Consider the following 25,589-nt stretch of genomic DNA (forward strand, 5'->3'; position numbering starts at 1 on the left):
AAAATCATAGATGATATACCAGCAAATAAGTTATGTATTTCACGCAACATGTTTACCAACATAATTCTTTGGCTTATTATTAATTAACCACATAAACTGGATATTGAAGTTAGCGGCCGCTAAGTCGGCTAACTGCCTCGGCCGTAAGAAAACCTAATGTGTTAATTTTTACCTATGTTAACACCGGAAACGTGCTAAAGTGATAACTGTTAAGAATAACCCCGCAGGAATATAAAGTGGCATGAATAATTAATTATTAAAGATGAAGAAGAACCGTATTCAAATTACGCGATAGAAAACTCGCGTGGTAACAATGTTATTTGTTTATTGTGAACATTTTTATAAATGGTTCATTCATCTTGGCCATTCATAATGGCACCTACACCGACGATATAATATTTTAGTCAAAATCAGACTAAAGTGAGGAAGGCAAAACTTCAGTTGAATGTAATCTTTTTCAGTAGACCCTGTGGATGGCGGGATATTAATTAAACTGCAAACGGCAAATTGCATTATTACTGATAGAAATTAATTCATCATATTGTTAACATAATTAATTATTGTTAGTAATGTTATGATTATTTTCTAGCATGAAACTATTTATGTACTTAAAAAACCCTGCCGATTAACATTTATTTTAATATCTTTTTTCGATTTTGTAGTCTTATATTATATTATATAATAGACCAGTATTTTTCAGTAAACATTTATTTTAATATCTGTTCCAATTTATATGTAATTGTATAATATATCTGTTTGCGAAAAGTAAAGGTAAAGGTAAATGTCTTTGAAATGAATTGAAAATTGAGTTGAATTTGCCAAAATGTACAATGAGAAAAAGCATGGATCAAATCGAAGATTTTGAATTACTAAATTCCACACAGAAACATAGGAGACATTCCCATACAAACTTCTAAAAATCAATCTTCTTTTCGTTCTCTCAAAAAGTAGTAATTTTAGACTTATCTCCATTTTCCTTTGACACATAGATAGACCAGTATTTGTCAGAGTTTAATTCAGGGGTCGGCAACCTTGTTGCCACGAAGGGCGCAGTATAAATTTTGAACATGGCCGGGGGCGCATAATATCCTACTTTTCTTTAATGCTGATAACTATTAAAAATCCCAATAGAACTTAAAATCTTGCTATAACCCCGAAAATCACAGAAATATGCATTAATAATAATATGGAGTTCTATAAATTAAACAAATATTAATCAATCAATTAATATTTATTTAAGAGAAGATACACACATATCGACATAAATCAACATAAAATATATATAACTAATATTTCAAGCTTTAAAATAAAAATACAAATACTATATTAGTTAAACAATAAACCAAGATTCAAATTTTTATCATTATTTTTAATTTAAAATGGGTGTTCGTATTTACATATATTAATATACAAGCTATGCAACAAAAAAATCAATGCGACCCATGGCACTGTAAATCTTCAGCTAACTTATTATAGTCATAATAATAATATTGTACAAAATTAGAATTAACTGTCCTTAAACAATTATTATCCAACTGTGAGTCTTGATCAATATTTTGATTTTAAGTATTTCATATTAAAAAACAGACTCGCAAGAATAAGTCGTAGCACAATATGAAGATACTTTTTAATGCACATTGTCTTAAATTAGAATAACTATTCCCTTTGACAAAATTCCAAAACATTTTATCATTAGGTATAATGTGCTTTGAATATAGTATCTTTTTGTATACAGTACACTCTCAGTAATCTGCTGCTCGATCATCCGACAACTACTATAATCCGCCGTTATTTTTACTAGTCGAAAGCACAAAATCAAGCTCTATAATTCACTGGTATTCGATTATCAAATTCAGTAGTCCGCCGCGTACAACTATACAACGCAGATGAGACAGGTTTATTTTGGAAACTTCTCCTTTGTAAAATGTACGTTCATCGCGAAGAAAGTAATGTACCAGTGATGAAAGTGCCCAAGGACCCCATCACAATTATGCCGTGCTCCAATGCAACTGGGACACACAAAATGAAACTTTTGGTCATAGAGTAAGCCAGGAATCCTAAGCCATTCAAGAATATCTGCATCACTAAACAACTGGTTGTGTCTGAAGTGATTTACTGTTTATTATTTAGTTAATAAATATATATAATTTAGTAAATACTTGATTTTGATTATAATTAAAACTGTAATTTGCTAGTAGAAATTTCTCAAAAAAACTATTTTTACGAAATACCTGTTTTAATTTTTACCATATTTTGTATTTATGCACTATAATCCACCACTTTCACTAATTAGACACTTGTCTGGTTTTTGGGGTGGCGGATTACTGAGAGAGTACTGTATTTATTATTTCCAATCCTAGTTCTTCGGTCGTAATGATTTCAAAATATATTGAAATCATACTGCGTATATCATTTTCAGTAGTATTGAATGGATTTATAAAAAATTTCACCACTGGTTCTAATAACACAAATTCCTCAAATCTAAAACTCTTTTAAGAAAGTATCCATAATGTTTATAATATATTATGATGTACAAATAGAGTTTTCTTCTCCCAATTTCTAAATTTGTTTAAGATTTAGGAAAGGTGATGATGATTTTTGAAGTTATACTTCTTTTGGCGCGTTTAGGAAATCAGATCAGAGTGTATTTTTAGCGTGTAACATGTAACACATAATTTATTTTTTCACACGAAAAAAACGCACTCAATTGGATTCGAACCACTAATTGTTTGGTTATCAGCCGAAAGCACTACCTTTACACCACAGTATTATACTGCAATCGTGACGAATATACAGTATAATATTATAGTTTAGAATTGTTCCGTTGCCTAGGCAGTGAATTTATTATTGTCGGCCATTTGCAATTCCTTATGTAAACAAACGATTAAACATCAGAGTGACAGTTGGTACTTTAAAAAAAAAACAATGAGAAACCATTATATAATTTAGTAATATAAGTTAAAGTGTATAGAAATAAACCAACGGCGTTCCAATAAGCGGTCCTTTTTCTTGAGTGTGTAATTTAACAAGATAATTAAGAGCTAGTCAAAGAATCTAGTTTATCACTAGTTTTGTTTTTGTTTTGTTACGCCAAAGAAGTATAACTTCTAACACGCATACATAATATGTACGCACCGATTTTTTATTATTATTATTGATTTAATAAAACGCAAATTTTTATAGTACTTTTTCACTTTTATTAATTAAATCTGGACTGGTTTCGTCCGCCTCAGAGTGACATTTTCAATTATATCGTTATGACTCAAGCTGGACTTTCAAGTGTAATATTTATCACGGGACCACCCATTGAATCATGAATCACAAACCCATTTTTTTCTCGCGGAAATAATCAACTTTTTTTCATGAAATTCAAGTTGTTAGTGGAGTGACAGTATTATAATTTGATGGTATCTTGAGGGCGCATTAAATATTCTCCGAGGGCGCCATGTTGCCGATCCCTGGTTTAAGTCCAAAGTAAACATATATTTTAATGTGCTTGTTCCAATTGGTTTGCATATACCAATAAGTATTTCTTCGAGTTCGATAGCAAAGTAAACTTTTATTTTAAGTCTCTGTTTCAATCTTAATGTATATACCAGTATTTCTGTGTTTTGTATATGTGAGTATATTATTTTATTGTGTCAGTTCTGATTGTTTTGTTGTGTATTATAAATAGACCAGTATTTCTCAGAGTTCAGTGCATGGCCCAAGGATGTCTCGGCATTGGGGTTACCATGTTCCTCGAGAGCCCAGAATTTTATAAGTGAAAGCTATTTTGGAAATAATTGTTTTAACATCCATTTAATAAAAATTGACAAAAAAATATTTATTTTTACTTAACTATCGATTTCCTGGTTTAATTGAAACTTTTAAAACAAAATACAGATATAAAATTGTATAAAAGCTAAGCCAAATCACCCCAATGTTAAGAACTTTGTAATAATTATTATTTTCTTTTGCGTCAATTGTAATTTTGTTTATCATTCTTTTTGTAATCAATGTCAGGAGATCATGTTTGACATCAATTTGACGGGAGTGGTTAGCATACTTGTTTTGAATTCAAAAAAATATTCAATACATACTTTATTATTATAGTCCAAAATCTTTAACGTGAGACCTGGTGGCAGTGCTCGTGTTGTATCTTGTCTATGGTTTTCGATTTCGAAGTATTGAAAGTACTGAAACGCGAGAGGAGGGGATGTAGTTCTCCAAGCCGCCGCCTATCACTGTAAAGGTTTCGCACTCAAGTGTGGAATATAAGGCAATGCCTATTTTTACAATATATACGTACTAATTAATTGCTATCGATTTCCACCAGCTCTATGGAGGAAGTAGGTTTTATAAAATTAGTTCAAAGACCTGATTCCCAAAAAATACTGTGAATTGCACTAATTAAATTTTCATTATACATATTGAATTATTGTCAAATTATCAAGATAAGAATTGTTTTCATATTTTTTGTGACGAAAACCAAAATCGTTTATCATCATTTATGGATAATATATGATATATTATTATTACCACGTTTTTATTAGCTCGTATTCTTGTTTGTCCAGTACAAATTTTTTCTTGTTTGTCCATGTCTTGCAATCGATTTTTAACTAACTTACCGACTAGATAGACATTTGAAACTTTTAGAATATATCAGAACACGATGACAATGCATTCTTTTAATACTTTTAGCCATCTTTAAGCAGAATTGAATTCATTTTCAGTTAATTCCGTTTTGTATGGAATGTTATTTCAGAAAAAATTCGTAAAAAGTGAAACACTATAATTGGTTGCTAAGGGGGTTCTAGCAACTAAATTATTAATATATACGTGCGTATTCTATATTTATTAATACATAGAATTGTCAAGTTTAAAAACGTATATAAAAAGTTCTTTTTATCTTGTAATTATTTATTGATTAGTATTCTTATATTTGAACCTTGATACAAATTTTAGCAAATGTCATCCTCTATATATATTAGTACAAGATTTTTTAAAGGTAGATCAGGTAAATAAAAATTTTGCGGCCCAATTGAATTTACATAGTTTTTTGATTAGACTTTTATTTAAGTAACACCTATTATTCTAATGTAATATCTTTTCAAGATATGGTTAATTAAACGTTGTTTTATATTTGGTTCAATACAGTTTTACTATTTTTAAAACCCATTACCCATAATTCATGAATAGTTCTCTGAAAGTGTACAATAAATTACATCAATAAAATTCTGTATGATGGCTGGCTAATTTTGGCAGTTGAATATTGTTTGCTCATTCTTTTGTATCATTTTGAATATTTATAAAACCCCTAGACTCCAAGAATATTGATCTATCCTTTACTAAATCTATTCGTTTACTCTTACTCCAAACTTATAAGTCATCCAAAACATTGTACTGATGTTTGTGTACATGCACATGTTTTTTGTCAATTTTACCCAATGTTGTGTTATCAATCTTGAGCTACTTATTCCAACCAGTTGAAATTATTAATTTTTTAAACGTATGCAATTTATGACAATTGACTTTACTTTTACAGTAATCTATACCATTGTCTATATAAGCTGATTTTTTAAATATATATTAATATAGTATCTTCCTGTCAATTATTTCGTAATAAATATTTTACAATAAAAAATCATCTAGTTCTAGTTCAACTACTACATCCAAATCTTTGATTGATTTTGATTTTTTTTTTCTTGGACATATAGAGTAGAACCGTGTTTAGGGTCATTTTTAATTTGTCTTTTCCATTGCGTATCTCCACCATATTGTGGATTATTAATTTTACAAAATGTCTAGAAAAACCACATAAAAATCATTTAACAGAGATGTAATATGTGTGAAAACTTTGAATGTTTAATTATAGGGGTGATAGTTTAAACTGTGAATAAGAATATGTAATAATTATGTATGTCAATAAATTTTTTTATGAAATATTTGATTTTATTTTATTTAGTATTCGCCAGTCATGGTTTTAATTTTTTTTCGAAAACTATAAAATTATAGAATATTTTAATTTTTGTTTAGTGATATTCAGCTTTGTTTTAACATTTATAGCTAGCTGTTGGAAATCCGTGTATGGCGTGAGTGAATATAAAGTCTAAAAACATAAATTCTCAGCGCAGTTATTTGTACGCTTGACTTTCTGTTGTTATAATTATGTTTTTGGATGTTTTTAAATTTTAGTAAAATGTTTGTAAATTGTCAAGAAAATAAAATTTAAAAACATTCCTGATTTACCACAGAAAGCCAAATGTGCAAAAACTACCCTGAGAATTGATGTTTTTAGACTAATCCACATAATACACGGAAATATCTCTCGCCGCGGCGATATTGACAATTTTATGATATAAATATTACCTGCGAACGGTTGCCATCTGAAGTGGTTACACAATAAATTGTGGGTGGTTTTTTATTATATTCTGTACAATGTAGTTGTTATGACTTACAACTGTCAATTTCTTGACATATTGCATTACCTATGAACATTATAATATTTTTAGGATTCAGAAAAAAAAAATTCTAGCAAAAATACTTTGTTACAAATACAAAAAATTTTAATGACAAACCATGTCATTCAGATTTGATTGTCAAACATACATTCGAAAAATATTTAAATAAGTAAAATATCATTAAACATACTGTATTTTCAATCAATACCATAAGCATTAATCATCAAAAAATAATATTTCAGCCGAAGACTCAACGTCTTCGTAAAATTATATATACTGTTTACGTCAGTTTGAGGTTATATTTATGAAAAAGCATTTCAGAACGATCACTAAATTCAACGCATTGTTTAAATGAAATAATTATGTTGAAAGTTAAGTAGGTAATATAATTTATTGAAGTTACAGTGGAAATGAAGTCAGCCGCCGCGTGATCGAGGTATACCAATATAACAGTCATTGTCGGCCATTTGCAATACTTTACGTTAACAAAGGATCATCACAGTGATAGTTGTTACCTTTTATATAATTTATTTAGTGATATAAAGTGTGTTAAAGTGTAAAAATAAACCAGCGGCGTTATTAACCAATAATTCTAGTTTTTGTTTTGTTACACCAAAGAAGTACAACTTGTACTTAAGTACACGCACGGTTTTTTTTTTGTATTTAAGTAAGACAAACAAATAGAAGTAGGAAAACAAAAATTATTCAAAACATTGCTTATTAAAATAGGATTTCAAAAAACACAGGCTGTCAATGGCTGGGTCTGACAATCGTGTACGCTTTTGAGACACAAAATTCCCTGATGTTGAAAAATTGCGCTCATTTTGAGTTGAGGTTGGCTTAATTGTCTTAAATGCCCCGATCAGTCTTTGAACGTTTTGTGTTTTCTTCCACTTTTTTCATATACATTTAGTTTGTTTTTACACAACGAAAAAAGTTCGTATCGTACACTCGCACACTGTGTGACGCACTCGAACTCGAATTTTATTAATTTATTTCAATTAAAAAAAATCGTTTCTTTCAATTAATATTTGATAATAAAGAAATCTCGAGATTCAGGGTTTCCCGAAATGTTAATAATTTCGATTCTCGAGATTCGGGATGGAAAATCTCAAGAATTCCCGAAACCCAACTCTACATGTGAGGAAGAAACAGAAAAAGGGTGTCTTGATAGCTTGGATCCAGTTTGAACTATCTTCAAATAACGGCAATGGTCTTTGGTTCGCATCTTGATGGATGATGATGAATTTTACCTAGATAGCCTGAACAAGTAGGAGTTTAAGCAGGGAGAGAGAAGAACTCATCAGGTGCCTCCTGTAATTCCTGACTTACTAATGGATGTCATAAAAATTTCATTTTTACATATACAGGTAAATAAACAGTGGTTTGACATAGGATTTAAAAGAGGGCCTCAAATCAGTCATTATAATTATTAAATGATAATTTAATTTTATAAGATTTTAGTTTTTATTATAAGTCATCGTTCACACGAGCTGAAGCGAATTATTTTCATTTCTAAATAATTTTGAAAAAACCGGCTATCAACATTTATTGCCTTTTGACTTTATTATGACAGTATTTGATTTTATTTTTTTTATTCAAGGAATAATTCACAAGATTTAAGAATGTAACATTATTTTTATTGAACATACATAATTTGAAAACACTTCTCAGAAATATAATATAACCAATTACTTACATAAGATTTCTATAGAACAGTCAGTGGTTAATGCACGTGAGCGTGAATCCCGAAATACGCAGATTCAGACCTGCTGGCTGTCAATTTTTTTCAATTTGTTATATACCTATTTCTCAGAAGTGTCTTCAAATTATGTATGTTGTAATGGCTATATTAGAAGAATTGTAGAAAGAAATTATACGACAACTAATGAACTGGACTAAAGATAACGTGTTCAGACTTGTCTCGTGAGACATGGTGGGGGTGTTACTCGACCATAAAATTAGAACAAAATGTATTGACTCCGCTAAATGATTTTACTAAATTACTCGACTAAATTTGTCTATTCATACATGTTAAGTTACTAAATTACTCGCAACTCTCCTAATCCGAACCGGCCTTTAGAGCATATATTTTCCGTTATATAATAATATATACCGATACACCAAATTATTTCATGATAATTACTTACCTAGGTTCATTTATTTATTACAGTACCTATCTTTATGGTTTGAACAGTTTTGTACCTACCACATATCCAATGACAATGTACTCATTCAAATGATGTCGATTCAGCAATCTATGTAGATAGGTGGGTAGCTACTTCACCGCCGTCAGAAGATTTAAAGGAGACCTCAAATTATTAAATTATACCAAAATCTTAAATTTTTATTTAATGTGATAAGATTTTTGTTTTATCAGTTATGTAGCAGCGAGTTAGGTATGTTTACTTTTTCGAAATATATTATGTTTTTAATGTATTTATCTCTATAATATGCATAGAGTCATCTCAGGGAACCTTTTTAAAGAATTTACATTATTGTTGCTGTAATAGTGTAATGAATCATACTGAGTTTAATAATGTTCAATTTTTTCTCGCTACGGTAGGGTAGGTAATTGAATTTGGCAAATTTTTAATAAAAATTATAATAGTTTATTCATGTACCTACAAATTATAACTATTGCAATAATTAATAAATTATAACTAAAACGATTCTTTCTATAAAATGTAGATACCCACCTATAATAGGTAGTATTATGTTTAAAAAGAAATAGATTATTTTTAGGTAAGGCCCGTAATAAAAAAAATACGGTCTGTTCGAAAATTTTATTAAAAATATTCTTTCAAAAGTACAGACCTACAAACTTATCTCAAGAATGGCCAAAAATGGAACTACGAACTACCATAGGGCGCCATATTGAAAAACGTCATTCGAACATTAGATTTTGCCAGTTACTAGTCGTGATTAGGTAGTTTTTGATAGAGGCTCCCTCATCTCATTCTCCAGACAAGTTTGTAAGTTGTAATGTGTATATTTTTTACAATAAAGTTTAAACTGCTTTCAATATAGCTATTTTGTTCGTACCTTGGTTGGTACCGATGATGTACCCAGGTAATAATATTGATGGATCACCTCTTTAGATCTAGTAAAATCTATTGAGTAGGTATGTAGGTAGGTACCTACTTAGGTTGGTTGCGATTTGAATACAAAATGAAAAAAATATATTAAATTTAATTTAATGAACACCAACAAAATAATGTTACGTATTAAAAAAAAAAATAGATGTTTTGATTATCGTTTGGTTATACTTACGTCGAAATATATTATAATGTTTAAGAGATTGGGAGTAGTCGAATCTCTTTGGTTGTATGTAATAATTACTTAATTATCGAAATAAAGAAGGCTGTCAAATTAATATTACATAATCATTGAACTCTATTGTTGTATATAATACTATAAAACAGTATTCTTTTATTTAAAATCATATGTAAATGGTACGCTGATAAGGCTAATAAATTGAATAATAATTATTCTAAGATTGTGATTTCCTGCGTATTAACATAAACTAGTGACAAGTCCGGTAGATGGTAGAATTATCGCTCCGAGCCAATTATTAGCGTTTGTGAACACGTTCCCAAAATCCAGTATGTACTTGCTTTGGTTTTGGTATACACATCTATGACATACCTAAATCTTAAAGATTGTGTTTTTTTGTTCTAATAATGATATCAATACAAAGAATATTGCATTATTACCGTACGTTGGCGTAGTTTTGCAATTGATGTAATGTTTCCAGTTAATAATAAGTGCAACAAATTCGGATGAACCCAAAATTCCGTGATATCAATTATGGTGGCATCCCCCACCCTTAACATCGGCTTTCTTGTTAAACTATTTATTTTTAATGTGATTTTGTGGTCAAAATGAGTGATGTTGTTCAGAAAACATGATATGAAATTGTTTTGCACAGTGTGCCGTGTGCTTTCTGTCCCGTGTTGTTAAAATTAGTGTCCAGCTGATCGCCATGGACCCGCTGCCATCGATTGATGTCGACGAAAATTTCTAAAGAATCATGTAAACTGACAAAATAAACCTACAACCACTGCAATACTATGCTAATGGTTTAAGTCTACTGATTTAATAATGCGTGATGATTGTTATAAAGAGGTCGTTTACTAAAAATGTGAATTTTTACCGTATGTTCACTTGATAATAAAGTCTTCGATATAACCTTTAGTAATAATGCCTTGTCGCTAGAAAAATAGTCTTGTGAATTGATCATGGCTCTTATTTTGATTGTGATACTGGCCTTAGTCAGTTCTCACTGTCTCTGTGAACAAGTAATCTTATTGGATACAACTTCTGAGCAAACATTGGAATGGACAAGATATCCCTATGGAGTACTCGCTAACACTCCGGGATGGATTGAAGAGTCTTTTACCGATTTTGATAAAGGTATCAACTGGCGCTCATATGTTGTATGCGATGTGGCTTATCATAATGTGAATAATTGGCTATGGACACCATTTGTGGAAAGAGGTCATGCAAATCGTATTTACATTGAAGTGAAATTCACTATTCGAGATTGTTCCTTATTTCCTGGGAACGCATTGAGTTGCAAAGAAACATTCAGTTTACTTTACTATGAATTTGATGTCGCCACGAAGGAACATCCACCGTGGGAGCCGGAGAGTTACAAACTGATTGGTAGAATAGCTGCCGGAGAAGGCAGATTCAATGCTAATTCAGAAGTTAATATAAACACTGAGGTGAAGAGTATTGCTATCACTAAGAGAGGAGTATATTTTGCATTCAGAGATCAAGGAGCTTGTATATCGCTATTAGCAGTCAAAGTTTATTACATCACATGTCCAGAAACAACCATCAATTTTGCACATTTCCCAGTTACACCGACTGGGAAGGAAGTTACAATCATTGAACAAGCTAACGGTACCTGCGTAGCAAATGCAGAAGTAGTCGACAATCCAACATACCTGTGCAAGGGTGATGGTAAATGGACACATTCCAATGGTGGTTGCAAATGTAAGGCAGGGTATGAACCAGATTTTGATAAACAGAGTTGTACGGAGTGCCCCCCGGGCCGATTTAAAGCTAGTACGAGTGATGATTCTTGCTCGCTATGTCCAGAACATTCCAAATCAAACGAATATGCAGTCAGTGAATGTACTTGTAACTTTGGGTATTATAGGGCTGAGAAAGATCCAAGAAGCATGCCATGCACCCAGTGGCCTTCGGCTCCTGAAAATTTGACTGTTTCATTTGTCGATCAGTCAACTGTCATTTTATCTTGGAGACCACCAAGTAAATTGGGAGGCAGGCTTGATATTGCATACAAAGTTAAATGTGATGCGTGCAGTGCTGCCGTACAATATCAACCATCCACAGACGTGTTCAATGACACGCGAATGACTATATCTGGTCTAAATCCAGTTACCACCTATAGGTTTCAAGTATTTTCTGAGAATGGCGTCACCAAAATATCAAGACATGAATCCGAATTTGTTGATATCTCTGTCACTACAGAAGCATCAGTTATCAGTTCTGTTAGTAAAGTGAGAGTTGTATCTGTGAAGAGCACTGAGCTAACTATAGCATGGGATGCTCCATTGATTAATGACGTGTCTGAAACAGATTTTGATTTGGTTGAATCTTATGAAGTTCGCTGGTTTCCCAAACAAGATGTTGACAGCAACAATTTTACTACATTATTATCATCAGATCTTCAAGTAACCATTTCTGGACTTCACCAACAAACCGAATATGGAATTCAGGTACGTGCCAAATCACAGCATGGGTGGGGAGACTATAGCCCAGTCATATTTGGACGCACCGGTCAAGTCTCCGGTCCAGCATACATTGGAGATGAAGATAACATGCAAGTTAAAATTATAGCAGGTGCTATGGTGATTGTTGTAATTTTACTTGTGATCATAATAATTATGACAGTTTTGTACCTCCGGTCGAGGGCTAATGATGAGTGTAATAAGAAACAGCCAAATGATGGTAATACTCTTGATTATCGGAATGGAGAAGTATATACAGGTCACGAAAGCATGCCCGTAAAAACAAATTCAAATGTGACTACACCATTATTTACCGCTGCAGGTGCTTCTTCCCGTACATACATTGATCCTCACACTTACGAAGATCCAAATCAAGCAGTGAAAGAATTCGCTCGTGAAATTGATGCATCTTGTATAACGATTGAAGCAATAATAGGTGGAGGAGAATTTGGCGATGTTTGTCGTGGTAAACTTAAACTACCAACATCATGTATGCAAGAAATAGATGTTGCAATAAAAACTTTAAAACCTGGATCAGCAGACAAGAGTAGATGTGATTTCCTCACAGAAGCGTCAATAATGGGACAATTTGAACATCCTAATGTCATATTTTTACAAGGTGTTGTTACCAAATGCAATCCAGTTATGATCATTACAGAGTTTATGGAGAATGGATCTTTAGATACCTTTTTGCGAGCAAATGATGGGAAATTCCAAGTTTTGCAACTAGTTGGAATGTTACGTGGAATTGCTGCTGGTATGCAATATCTCGCAGAAATGAACTATGTTCATAGAGATTTGGCGGCCCGAAACGTCTTAGTAAATACTCAACTAGTTTGTAAAATAGCAGATTTTGGGTTATCGAGAGAAATAGAATCCACCACTGAGGGCGCTTACACAACTAGAGGCGGTAAAATTCCTGTGCGTTGGACCGCACCTGAAGCTATTGCATTTAGGAAATTTACTTCAGCAAGTGATGTGTGGTCACTTGGCATTGTCTGTTGGGAGGTGATGTCGTTTGGAGAAAGGCCATACTGGAACTGGAGCAATCAGGACGTTATAAAATCCATTGAAAAGGGATACAGATTACCCGCCCCTATGGATTGTCCAGAGGCAATTTACCAGTTAATGCTAGATTGTTGGCAAAAAGAAAGAACGCATAGACCTGCTTTCACCAGCATTGTTAAAACATTAGACAAGTTGATAAGGTGTCCTGACACACTTCGTAAGATTGCCCAAAATAGGTCTGCCAATCCGCTAGCCGGTGATACACCAGATTTAACTAACTTCAATTGTGTTGAAGATTGGTTAAACTCAATAAAAATGATGCGATACTTAGACAAATTTCATGGGGCTAATATAACAGACATGGATTCCGTTGTGAATCTTACTGTACAGCAACTTACACAACTGGGTATAATACTTGTTGGACATCAAAAAAAGATAATGAATAGTGTACAAACAATGAGAGCACAGATAAGGGTGAATGGAACTGAAGGTTTTTTGGTGTAGATACTGAATTGTTTCCGAATCTAGGTCGTACCATTTTTATATCATAAATCAAATCGATTTTAGATTTGTGCATTCAATAATATATATAATTTATCGATTAAGTGACCATTTTAGTGAATCCAGCAGAACACGGGTGATGTCATAAATTGAATCTGTGAAAGTATCGAAAACACTCGCTTAAGCTTTGTATGTTATGTAGGATTAAAGGTTTAACTGAAATCAAGTGGCAGCATTGAATCTTCTATTTATTACAGACAGCAGTGAAATGGTCCCACATGTTTAATGCTTCCACTTTTTATGTAAGATAATATTATATACAATTTTATAAAAATACATAATTACATTTAGCTTTTGAATGTATGAAAATGTGATCTTATGTAACTTAGGTAAAGATTGGTTTTTAAGCGAGTACCTATTTAAATTATATTTAAACATGGCATTGAATTGAAAGGTGTTACTTTATACAATAATTAATGCAATAAATCTCTACTTTTTATAATATTCATTAAGTTGTTGACTCTAGGAATGAACAATTCATTTTTGTGCTTGGTGTGATTAGTTCTTTCACCAGTGGCAAAAATTTATCTTATACTGATATATCAAGATTCATTTCTGTGGTTAACTATTTATGTATAATATACTTGAACCATAACAAAATTTAAATTCTCTACTACATCAATTTTTTGATTCTCATAGCATGGTACATCAGTATGTATGTACAAAGCTTTAAAAAAAATTAAATAGTGAAATATTATTGAATGTGAATTTAACAACTTTTAATTCAAATGACCCATCGGTAGGTACTGAATATTATAGATCTACCACCATTTAAAAAGCGAGCCTACAGTTAACGATTTGTGAACTTGTGTGATATATTATACTTTTCAACTACTTAGGTAATTGTAATTATTTTTAAACTTTATTACAAAATAATTTCTAAGATTTGACATCATAACATTTTACAAATGATTATTTCCTGTTGGTTATTGAAACTGCCTAATTTATAGGCGAGTTTAGTTTTTGTGCCATCCCAATGAAAAAGTAATTAGTAGTAATACTATTCTCATCATAGTTGATATATTTTGGGTACTTATACCTAATACAGATTTATAAAAATGGTCTCTAATATTTGATAGGACAATTTATTCCATATAATCAAATTCTCTTATATTATAAGGCAATCTCATTTTATACTCGAGAGAACAAACACTCTCAATTCATTAAAATTGAATTGGTAAATGGCATTTATTTTTTATAGTTTTAAAACTTTATTATGTAGTTAATTTTGTACCAATTGATTATAAATACTCGTAATATGAAACACTCATTTTAAATTCGGGAGAACAAAAAATTCAATTCAAAAGAATTGAATTGGTAAATGGCATTTATTTTCTTATAGTTTTAACACTTTATTGGCTAATTTTCCAATCGATTAATTGTGATATGAAAACATGACCCAATCCAATTTTTGCCCCAGCAATGAAATAAGTACATCTTTACAATTGCATAATTTCTAGAGGTGACACCTCCAGAGTTTTTTGGAATCAACATTTTTTCAAAAAATCCAATAATCAATCGATACCATCAAAATGAAAACATTTTCTGCTATTTGAACATATATATGAAATTTAATAATGACCGACTGTAGAATTTTCACCAAGAGATCATTGAATCATTTACTAAGCAATCCTCATCCAGTAATAATTTTAGTTGTCTTTACTTACAGAGTATATTTAAGTGTTAATTAATCATATTAAGAGCCGAGCCACACCGAGCGACTCTGGTCTCGAGACCAGTCGCCGAGACCAGACCGATGTATGCAGTTATATGGATCATCTTAATGAATTTTTGATGTAGGACATGGGTCCATATGATGCTCTCTCTAATTCCACCCTTTGCATAAGAGTTGGGTATATGGCTAACAACCAACCCTCTTAGAAATTCTGTTGAGTTCTTATGATCCGTCTGGGGTGGTAATAGTGGTTTATCTTCTTCTTCTTTGGCCATATCCGCCCCTTAATTGGAGCATATGGACACCATGCGGCGCCTCCAAGAATCCCTGTCACTCGCCAGTCTTCTTGCTTCATTCCAGGTCAAATCAGCATCCCGTAGCTCCGCCGTACATACTTTGTAGATAGTATTTAGCGGCATTCCAGGACGCCGGAATCCAGTCGGCTTGAAGAACAAGCAAGCCAGGCTTAGGTTCTCTTCCGGCATCCGCAGCATGTGGCCGAGCCAGGTCCAACGTCGCCTCTTCACTTTCAGCGTGATGAGAGGCTGCTTGGTGCGTTCTCTTATCTCCTCGTTGCTCCTAAAGTCATACCACTGCACACCCAGTATTCGTCGCAAACATCTGTTTTTGAAGCTCAGTATACAGTTGCTCTGAGCCTTCGTAAGGTGCCATGATTCGCTACCGTAAAGCAGCACCGTCAGAATGCAAGCATCGAATAGGCGGCATTTGGTTTTGACCGAGTACAATCGTGAGTCCCAGACATTCCGCATCGAGTTGAATGTTGCTCCAGCCATTCCCATTCGGATAGCGAGCTCTTTCTGCAAAATGCCATCTCCCGTGATGTGTACCCCCAGGTACTTGAAGCTGTTGACGGTCTCGATGTTTTTTCCGTCGCTAATCAGAGGGAAATCTGGATCAGGACAGGTGCTATTACACAAGACGTTGGTTTTCTTCGTGTTGATTTTCAAACCAACAAGAGAGGAGTTGTTATGCAACCTGTCGATTGTCTCTTAAATTCCCTCGATTGAGTACACACAAATAGTCTATTATGAAACGGTTCCATGACAAAACAGAACAATGATAAATATAACTATGACCTTTCAGGAAAATATAAATTTAATATTGAAATTGTCCCATTTCTATTATGCATTCCTAATCGCTAGAAAGCCTCAAATAAACGGGACTTAACTCGGTGTTGCCGGCAAGCTTAGGATATCTCATCTTAATCAATATAATATGTTCAAAATGATTGGGTGACTAGGTACAACGAAATAATGACCTGACCTAACCTAACCTAATCTAAATAGATTCTACAAAAATTAATGTTTCATTTTTCCCCTGGCTGTTCTGTTTTGTCACTGTTCTGTTTTGTCATGTTCTATTTTGTCCGGTTACCTATGAAACTAATATGATTAAAATTAATATCTACCTACTATGAAAGCACCTCTTCGTCTGTAGCCATTGACAGCTATATCTGATTTTAATTGATTTTATTAAGACTGAATACACGAGATTACATAATATAAAAGATCCTTTTTTTAAAATTCGAAATTACTATTCTCAAATGTAATTCTAGGTAAAATAGCATAAATGACATGGTGTCTCAAGTCACTGACATTCCAATGGTATTTTGTTAAATTACTAGGTATGTTTATGTTATATTGAAGTACTTAGATTACTATATTTATTAATAAGGATCGTTGTGTTATCTGATAGGCCTTCACAGGATACATAAGTTCTTATTCGAAGATAATTTGCCTTTCCACTATTATTTTAGTAGATTCACAACATGAAATTCACTAAACATATTCATAACAAAATGTATGGCCTATAATTATTACTAAAAAAAAATTTATGGACTTGACGTAGTACTTAATTATGTTTTTTTTTTTGTTTAATTGAAGCCTTCCATAAAATATTGTAGAATATAGGGTTGTTACATTATTTTGAATCATGTATTTGTTTTGATAATTTATCTGTAAACTCTCATGTAACTGAATTTTGTAATCTTCTTTACATTGGTATTTATTTGTATGCTTTCTTATAATATTATTGTTTCTCCATAGTTCACAACGAGGTCTTGTTTATAAACATGTTTCAAAAGTATGGTTGTGATGAATTTCTATTTTAAGTTACTCATACCATATGCTCCTAATGGCGCTTATTTTTTTTTTATTTTCTTGAAACTGCATTTGTATTTTACCCATTTGATATAATCTTTAGATTTTATTACCTACTTAGATAACAAATTTTGTATGTCATTAAAGTACAAATATATTTATAACATTTTGTCATAATAGTAAATAATTTTCAGTGGCAAGTATTGGTAAAATCATTTAAACATACCAATCATCACAGATATTAAATATTATAGTAAATAATTACATATTCATAAAATCTTTAGATTTTATTACCTACTTAGATAACAAATTTTGTATGTCATTAAAGTACAACTATATTTATAGCATTTTGTCATAATAGTAAATAATTGTCAGTGGCAAGTATTGGTAAAATCATTTAAACATACCAATTATCACAGATATTAAATACTATAGTAAATAATTTTAGTGGAGGTAGACTGTGGACATCTGACATAAATAGTACATACAAAACTTTGTCAGTCAGACTTTTCTTTTCGTTTAAAGTTTAGTGTCATTATTTATATTGAATATCCCACAGCCTACCTCCACCCTTCACCACCATTACAAAGCATTTTCTTATTCAAAATGTGTGCAGCAATTACTGTTAAACGTAAAATGATGTTTTGACTATTACATAATTATACCAACCTATTTCAAAAATGAGGTATTAACTCTTAATACAGTTTCAAATTACAGTAACCAATGAAATAATCAAAAATATAGAAATTTCAAAAAATTACAGAATATTGGAAATCCTATAATATAATATCCTTTCTTGCCACACTGAGACAACTCTGAAGGAATGTAGTGTATTGAATACATAAATAATTATTATGTATTCAATACACTATATTCCTGCATCCCAAATAAAAAATATATTTGACACTGATGTATGGGTCACCAAAGCATACTTAAATAATGACTTATTCATAGTTGCATAATTGGCTCTTTGTGCACACTTTTGAATATGGTAAATACAGAATTATTAGCATTATTTAAATTGTTTTGATACTCATCACAAAAATATATAATTACATTTCAGGTTTAATTTTTTTTAATGTTTTGATTATATTTAATTTTTTTTTTTATGTGTTTGTGTTGAACTTTCAACTGTGAACAAAAATGAACAAAGGTTTTTATCTTAAGAGCGTACTTCAGTGAAACGGCAAATAATTTTCAACAGTAGGTGCGATGAAATTTCTCACTAGTTGCCAATCGAAGACTGATAGTCGAGGTGTCTGCACGTTGATTTGTTTTGTCATGGCGTCGGATGAAAATATTCTTAAATCGTGTAAAGATGACTAAAAAACTTTACGTATGTACTTAAAAAAGAAAACGACAATGAATATACTATTATTATTAATAATATAACAATAAACATAATATTAAATGGACGCATGATGGATTTTTTTGACAAATAATATTTCGCTCGGCACGCGTCATTTGCACAATCCGCGCATTGTCTAGCCGCAATCTTTTTAGACCATGCCCCAACTGAAGTATAGCCTTAAGCTTTGAACTTTAACATCTTTTGTATATATTTTTATTATACTTTAACTTTGAAATCATAATAAGGCATCTTTTTCACAAGTATGTAATTTTGCTATTCCACATACTAAAATAAATTTGGATTGAGTCGGCAGCAATAGGTTAAAGGAATAGTAAACAAAACTGATGTGTTTAATCATTGCTCTTATTGTTTATTTAATTTAAGTATTATCGAATTGCTCAATTAATTTATTTTGATATCTTGAAACCTTTATTTTGTTACTAAATTATTAATTGTTTTGCTGTCAAATTGAATTAAATTTTACGTAAACACTAAAAAGCATTGTCAAATTGCATGTTTCAAATATGGTATCATAGGTGTTTCAATTTCTTATTGAAATTATGACAAATTAAACTATGTATTACTATACGGTCCCACGATGGCCAAGCGGCTTACGCGTCGTCTTATAATGTCGTGGGTCTCGGGTTCGAATCCTGGGTCTGGCAAATTCATATACATATACGTTTTCAATTTGTGTTTGAAGTCAGAGTATGGACCTAATAGGTTGAGCAAGTGGCTAACATGCATTTCTCGTAAAACAACAGAAACCTCAGAGGCCCATATTATAATTCTATTAGGGTCAGACATGGTCAAAAGAAAGAAAAAAGAATTACCATGAAGAATGTTAATGTCATTAATTCATACTTATAGTATTAAATCACATTTTTCACAATTCTATTTGATAAAAATGAGTCATACCTGTGTGGTGGTCAATCAACTGTACACTTACAAGTGAAACGCCTAATTTAGACTAGTCTTCTATTTTATCATTTCGTAACAGCAGTAATGGCAGGTTGTAATATGTACTAAGGATATTTTTGGATTATGTGTATATTACAATTTTCAAAGTATAGTTGGGCTAATTAGTTAAATATTTAGGTGCTTAATTTTATGGTGGTCAGATAAAATAATATCTAATAAAATGATAACTTAGTAATAATTTTGTAAATATGTACTTAACTAAATAAATAATTTCTTTTATAATAAAGTGTGCATTTCCCTGGATTCCAATTAAGACATATATGTTTTTTAAACACAATTGTGTTATACCTAGTACATATATTTAGAGTTCTCTATAAAACGATGATAATCTTATGAAAATAAACTTTGTAAGAACGTATAAGATCTAATTATATTTTATTAAAAGGGTTATGTACAATTTAGTATTGAAATATACGAAATCCCAAAAACACTCAGAACTTATTATTTAATTTTTTCTCACTTTACAAAGTATACCAATTTTGAATCATTTATTTTGTTATTGAATTGATTTTTTTGGATATATGATATTTATATGGATTACTACTATTTTCGTTAATATAAGTAGATAATTATTGTCCCTTTTGTCAACACTTATTTATTGCAAACTGTCAATTCCATGATCAGATTGCAAGTTTTCTTTTATCCATTGCAAGCGCTGACATGAAATATATTTAAAAGGTATTTTTACTTACTTTGTATTAATTATTCATAGTCATAATAATAGTTTAAATTAAATAAATAAAATTAGCTTATTCCACTTTGTTATATTGAATTGAACTACTTTGTAAAAGGTCTGTCAGATTTGATAAATTAAATTTACATTAATTTTTCGTTTTATAATATAATACTGAAGTGGTAGAATCAATGAACAATGATAAGATCATTTGAGGCTGTACACTTCATATTTTAATTTATTCATTCATTTATTTTTAATAACCGTAAACTCAACCAGACAAAAATGTACACTAATTCATAATTTTATAGATAAATACCTAGTAATATAACAAAGAATCTTATTATGGTATAATGACTATAAATAATATTTGTTTATTTTATTTTCATGTGTCCACGAAATATTTTTTTGACTTATGACCAGAAACCCACATTTATTTAATGTTTGTACATTATTGAGTGGATTGTTATTATTATATATCACATTTATCCAACTATCTATTTATATTTAAAAAAAAAAAAAAATGTTATTTGGTGATATTTTCAGCAGAATGTAACACAATAAATCTAATATATCCTTTTCTATATTCTCTTGATCATTTATTATTGTGGTGGCCATTTTTACAATTATACATGTCATATTATAATGTAAATTTCATGGGTAGGTATGTGGTTCTTTTTTAGTGTTTTCATGAAGTTATTTTTTGTTATTACAAATATTCGATAGCACTTCCATTATATTTACCATGCAATAACAGCAATCCTCGAAATTTTCAATCACCACTAGCAGATATCAAGATTCCCTTGAGTGAATTAGTCCGTGATATGATCTGGTAAATATGTACGGACGATTGACTTCTAAGAGGTAGTGAGTTAACAGTGTACATTGGCGTTTACTTAAATTTAGTAGATATCGGAGATGAAGTTTTATCATACTTAATGTCCAAGAAATTTGCGCTTGCGAATGGGACTCGGCGCCATACCTTTTGTCTCCGCAACAGTCACAGCGAGTGTATTTTGTAGTGAATTTTTGTATTTTTGGAACACCATTTTGAACATCTGAAGCCTTAATCAATTGTTTTGTACTTTTTGTAATTAAATTTCACCACAAATTAGAATGGTCAAATACTGTTTATATTTTAAATAAATAACATTTCATGTTTTTTTACACAAATTATTTTGATACAATTTCATATTATTCTCCACTCAAATTAAATCTCACATAATATCGCTGGTTATAATATATGCTGTATTGAGTTTTCTTCATTATAATTACTCAATCTGCAGTAATTAAAAAATATTACATACTTGACAAGACTATGTGCACACAAATCTAAATGAAAAACAATTTTTTAATTCATTTACACTTACTGTATGTAGTGATTAACAAAATTAAAAGTAAGTTGTGCTGTTAATATTTAATATTTTTTGCAACATTAAAAAAAAAGCAAGCTGTTAAAAAGAAAATTGAAAAAATATTGTTTAACTATGTTTAGGAATATGAACCACTTATTAAAAAATTGTATATAAACCTTTTATTAATTATCCTTCAAAAATGTATTGCTAAAATCATGGTTTTGTATTGTAACATTATTTTAAGACTAGGATTATTTATGAATAAATAATAATTTAAATAGACATAAATAATCAGTAAACGTACGCGCGAAATTTAACCTAATAATTTTTTGTTAATCCAGTTTTTGTGTTTGCTAGCGATCATAGTTTTCTACGCATTGCGCAGTTATGGTTTTATATAATTTTTTTCTTTTCTATTGAGAGAGTCAGTGTATATTCCATTGCAATTTAAAAATAATCTCAATTATTTCATTGGTAATGAATTCACTTGTTTCTTTCGTATTGTCAAAAATTACTCGGTAACATATTGCTTATGCAGATAGCGTTGCCATTGATTGCTATAAAAAATAATTGCAAGATAAAAAGAACTTTTTATATACAACGTTTTTAAATTTTCTGTTGAATTATCTTCAATATGCTCAAACTTGTGCTTGATATGAAGTAAATAAAAAACAAACATATGTAGAATACTGAAATGTCATTTTGACATTTCATTTTGATTTTCATATTAACGCACGTATATATTAATAATTTAGTTGCTAGGACCACCCCCTTAGCAACCAATAATAGTCTTTTACTTTTTACGGATTTTTCTGAAATAACTTTCCATACAAAACAGAATAAACTGAAAATGAATTTAATTCTGCTTGAAGATGGCAAAAAGTATTAAAAGAATGCATTGGCATCGTGTTCTGATACATTCTAAAAGTTTCAAATGTCTAGCTAGTCGGGAAGTTAGTTGAAAATCGATTGCAAGATTTGTACTGGACAAACAACCACCGGACAAGAATACGAGCTAATAAAAACGTTGTAAAATACCTGTCTGTAATGACATAATTTAAAACATTTTTCGGTTAATTTCTTTTTTCCTTTGTCAATTATATTAAACATTATTTGCTTGCGATTAATCCTTAAATTTGATGAATTAATTAAAATATTATGTTTTATTTAATTTACTGTACTTCGAATAAATACCTACTTTTGTTGTCATTTTTAAATGTTGAAAATTATATTTTCTGGCGCACAAGCGAATTTTATAATATATTTTCAGCTGCGATATTTCACAAAATTTTCCAGTGTGATGTCTGATTTGGCACTTCATTTCTCTATCAGCCTTAATATTGATCCTGAGATTATTTGCTAATGTCTTTGAGCACCCATCAGCTAAGAAATGTTTTTCATTTCTAACGTAATCATTTAGACGAACCGATTTGAAATTTTTAGATTTGTATGTTTAGTACAGTTAATTCGTATATTTGGGTGAATATCTATATTTTATTCACCTAGTGTTTATGAAGCAAAATGTCATTTGCAATTGCGGACAAACTATTATCTTACATTCGGGTACGAATGGATGTAATTACTTCCATCGGATTGCTGTTATTTCCATGAATACTTAGTTGTAAGGATATTTTTATCAAATGTGTAATTCTTAAAAAATATTCATTAATAAATTTGGCGTAGTAAAAATAATTGTGTTGTTTTATTACAAATCTTATTAGCATTAGTTTCAAACTCTGTAACCTCCATATTTTGCCATTTTGATATAATCGCAAAATAACCGTCAAAAGAAATTTTGGACGGTAAATTGAATATTTTCTTTTTGTAAACTATTAGCAAAAGCGAATAGCGAAATAAAATTTCCTTAACATCATTAAAATTAATAAGAAAATATCATGTTTCAAGTTGGTCATAAAATATAAAACATGGCATCATATGAATATAAACAATGGGGTTGAATTTGATATGTTATGAATATTCATGTGATGGAAAAGGACTTACAGAATCAGAATCAAGAATAATATTAAAAAAAAAAAACTAACAATTAAGATTACTGACTTTGAAACTAATAGCCCCTTATTGATATATGCAATTTTTAAATGATTAACACCATTCATCTTTCATCGATGATCTTTATTGTAGAACGAAATTAAATGGTGGCAATAAAATGTTTTTTATGACCACCTTTTTCATTTCATTAAAATATACATATGGCATAGCGGATTTTATGATTATTCTGAATAACTAGACAAAATTACCAGGTGGTACTACCACCTGTCAACATTATTGGATGTGGCTTAAGGCCCACCCACATTGACGTGCTTGTCGCCTGCTGTCACGGGCTGCCGCTACGGAAAAAAAAGTGTGTAATGTCGTTGTTCTTGGTGTTTAAAATCTTATCAGACTGATGCTCCCATCCCGTAGCACATTTTGAACCTTTAAATGCACATTGTCAGTTGGCAAAATCTGCCGTAATCAATAAAACAAGAATAAGCGCACTTCACTGCATCGGCACCTGCATGATTCAATGAACGTCAATTGAGCGTTTTTATCATATTCCACATGCCAACACTTTTGTCAAACTGATGTTCTTTTTTTGTTTTTAGCGGTTGGCACTATGTATGTTCTATTATCTATGGTCTGCAGGCTGTGTTCTATTATCTATGAATGTCATGCCGCATGTATTTTAACGTACGCACGAAAATATATTGACATGATCTGATAAATTAGAAGGAGAAGACAAGGATCTCTACATATGTACGAAAGGACCTAGCGATTATATGAGCTAATGACAACAAGCAATTGATTTTGGAACCTTCTCAAAAACAATTAACTTTGCTTCAAAATTCATTATTTTCATACAATCAATACGACTGGATTCAAAACCCTCTTGTGACCAATGCCTTATGCTTATATTAGAAGCGCTTATGCTATTTTATGGATTTCGGTTAATAGAGAATATCCTCGTATTGCTGACAAGGCTACCAAACTAAGGCTAAAAACTTTTATGTTCATTGAAACAAGCACAGGTATCATATTACTTAGTTATTTTATTGATAATACAATACATGAGAATATGTACATTTGGTTCTTTGCCCTGTGTTATGTATATTTAATTATTTATCAAATAAGTTAAATGTAATTTTGGTGCATGGGGGCTATAGCCTGGAGGCCCAAGCTCAGAAGGGCGGCGTGGCAGGTTAAGCAGATAAGTGAGATAATTACAAATTTGCTCTAATAGAAAAAAAGTCGCCTCCAGCGCTGATTTACTTCGCTGGCATTTGTATTGTAACACATACGATTGTGGGATACAATTTATTGTTATTGTGCTAATACTCGACAAATAATTATTAATAATAATTACCAGACAACTACCCATAATTATTAATAAATACAAAAAATCGCTAAACATAGAATCAATACGATTAATTTTACCTCGAACACCATTTGAAAAATGGTATTTTAAAGTATCACATTGTCTTTAATCTTAGCGATAGGTAGGAGGAGCGCCGAAGATTCTGGCCTGGGGTTCATATTTTGGTGTATAAATTGCTTAACGTGTGGTGTGCCGCAGAATTCTGGGAAGACCTTTAGTGTGTCGTGGGTGAGAAAAGGTTGCGGAGCACTGCTTTATGTAAGCATCTGTGAGTGTGATTA

General features: G+C 31.0%; 1 protein-coding gene across 1 annotated transcript; it reads left to right on the top strand.

Moving 5' to 3' along the window:
• Positions 1–10,064: 10,064 nt before the first annotated feature.
• On the top strand, positions 10,065–23,611 carry Eph (Eph receptor tyrosine kinase). The gene has a single exon (XM_085943737.1). It carries the CDS (start codon positions 10,685–10,687, stop codon positions 13,718–13,720), a length of 3,036 nt encoding a protein of 1,011 aa, XP_085799863.1. The 5' UTR covers positions 10,065–10,684; the 3' UTR covers positions 13,721–23,611.
• The last annotated feature ends 1,978 nt before the right edge of the window (positions 23,612–25,589 follow it).

This window comes from Rhyacophila brunnea, unplaced genomic scaffold (genome assembly GCF_057557595.1).
Source record: "Rhyacophila brunnea isolate RB1 unplaced genomic scaffold, BYU_Rbru_1.0 scaffold_1, whole genome shotgun sequence".
NCBI classification, from domain to species: Eukaryota; Metazoa; Arthropoda; class Insecta; order Trichoptera; family Rhyacophilidae; genus Rhyacophila; species Rhyacophila brunnea.

Excerpts from the sequence above, each read along its gene's own strand:
- Eph (XM_085943737.1), top strand. The coding sequence starts at position 10,685 with ATGGCTCTTATTTTGATTGTGATACTGGCCTTAGTCAGTTCTCACTGT.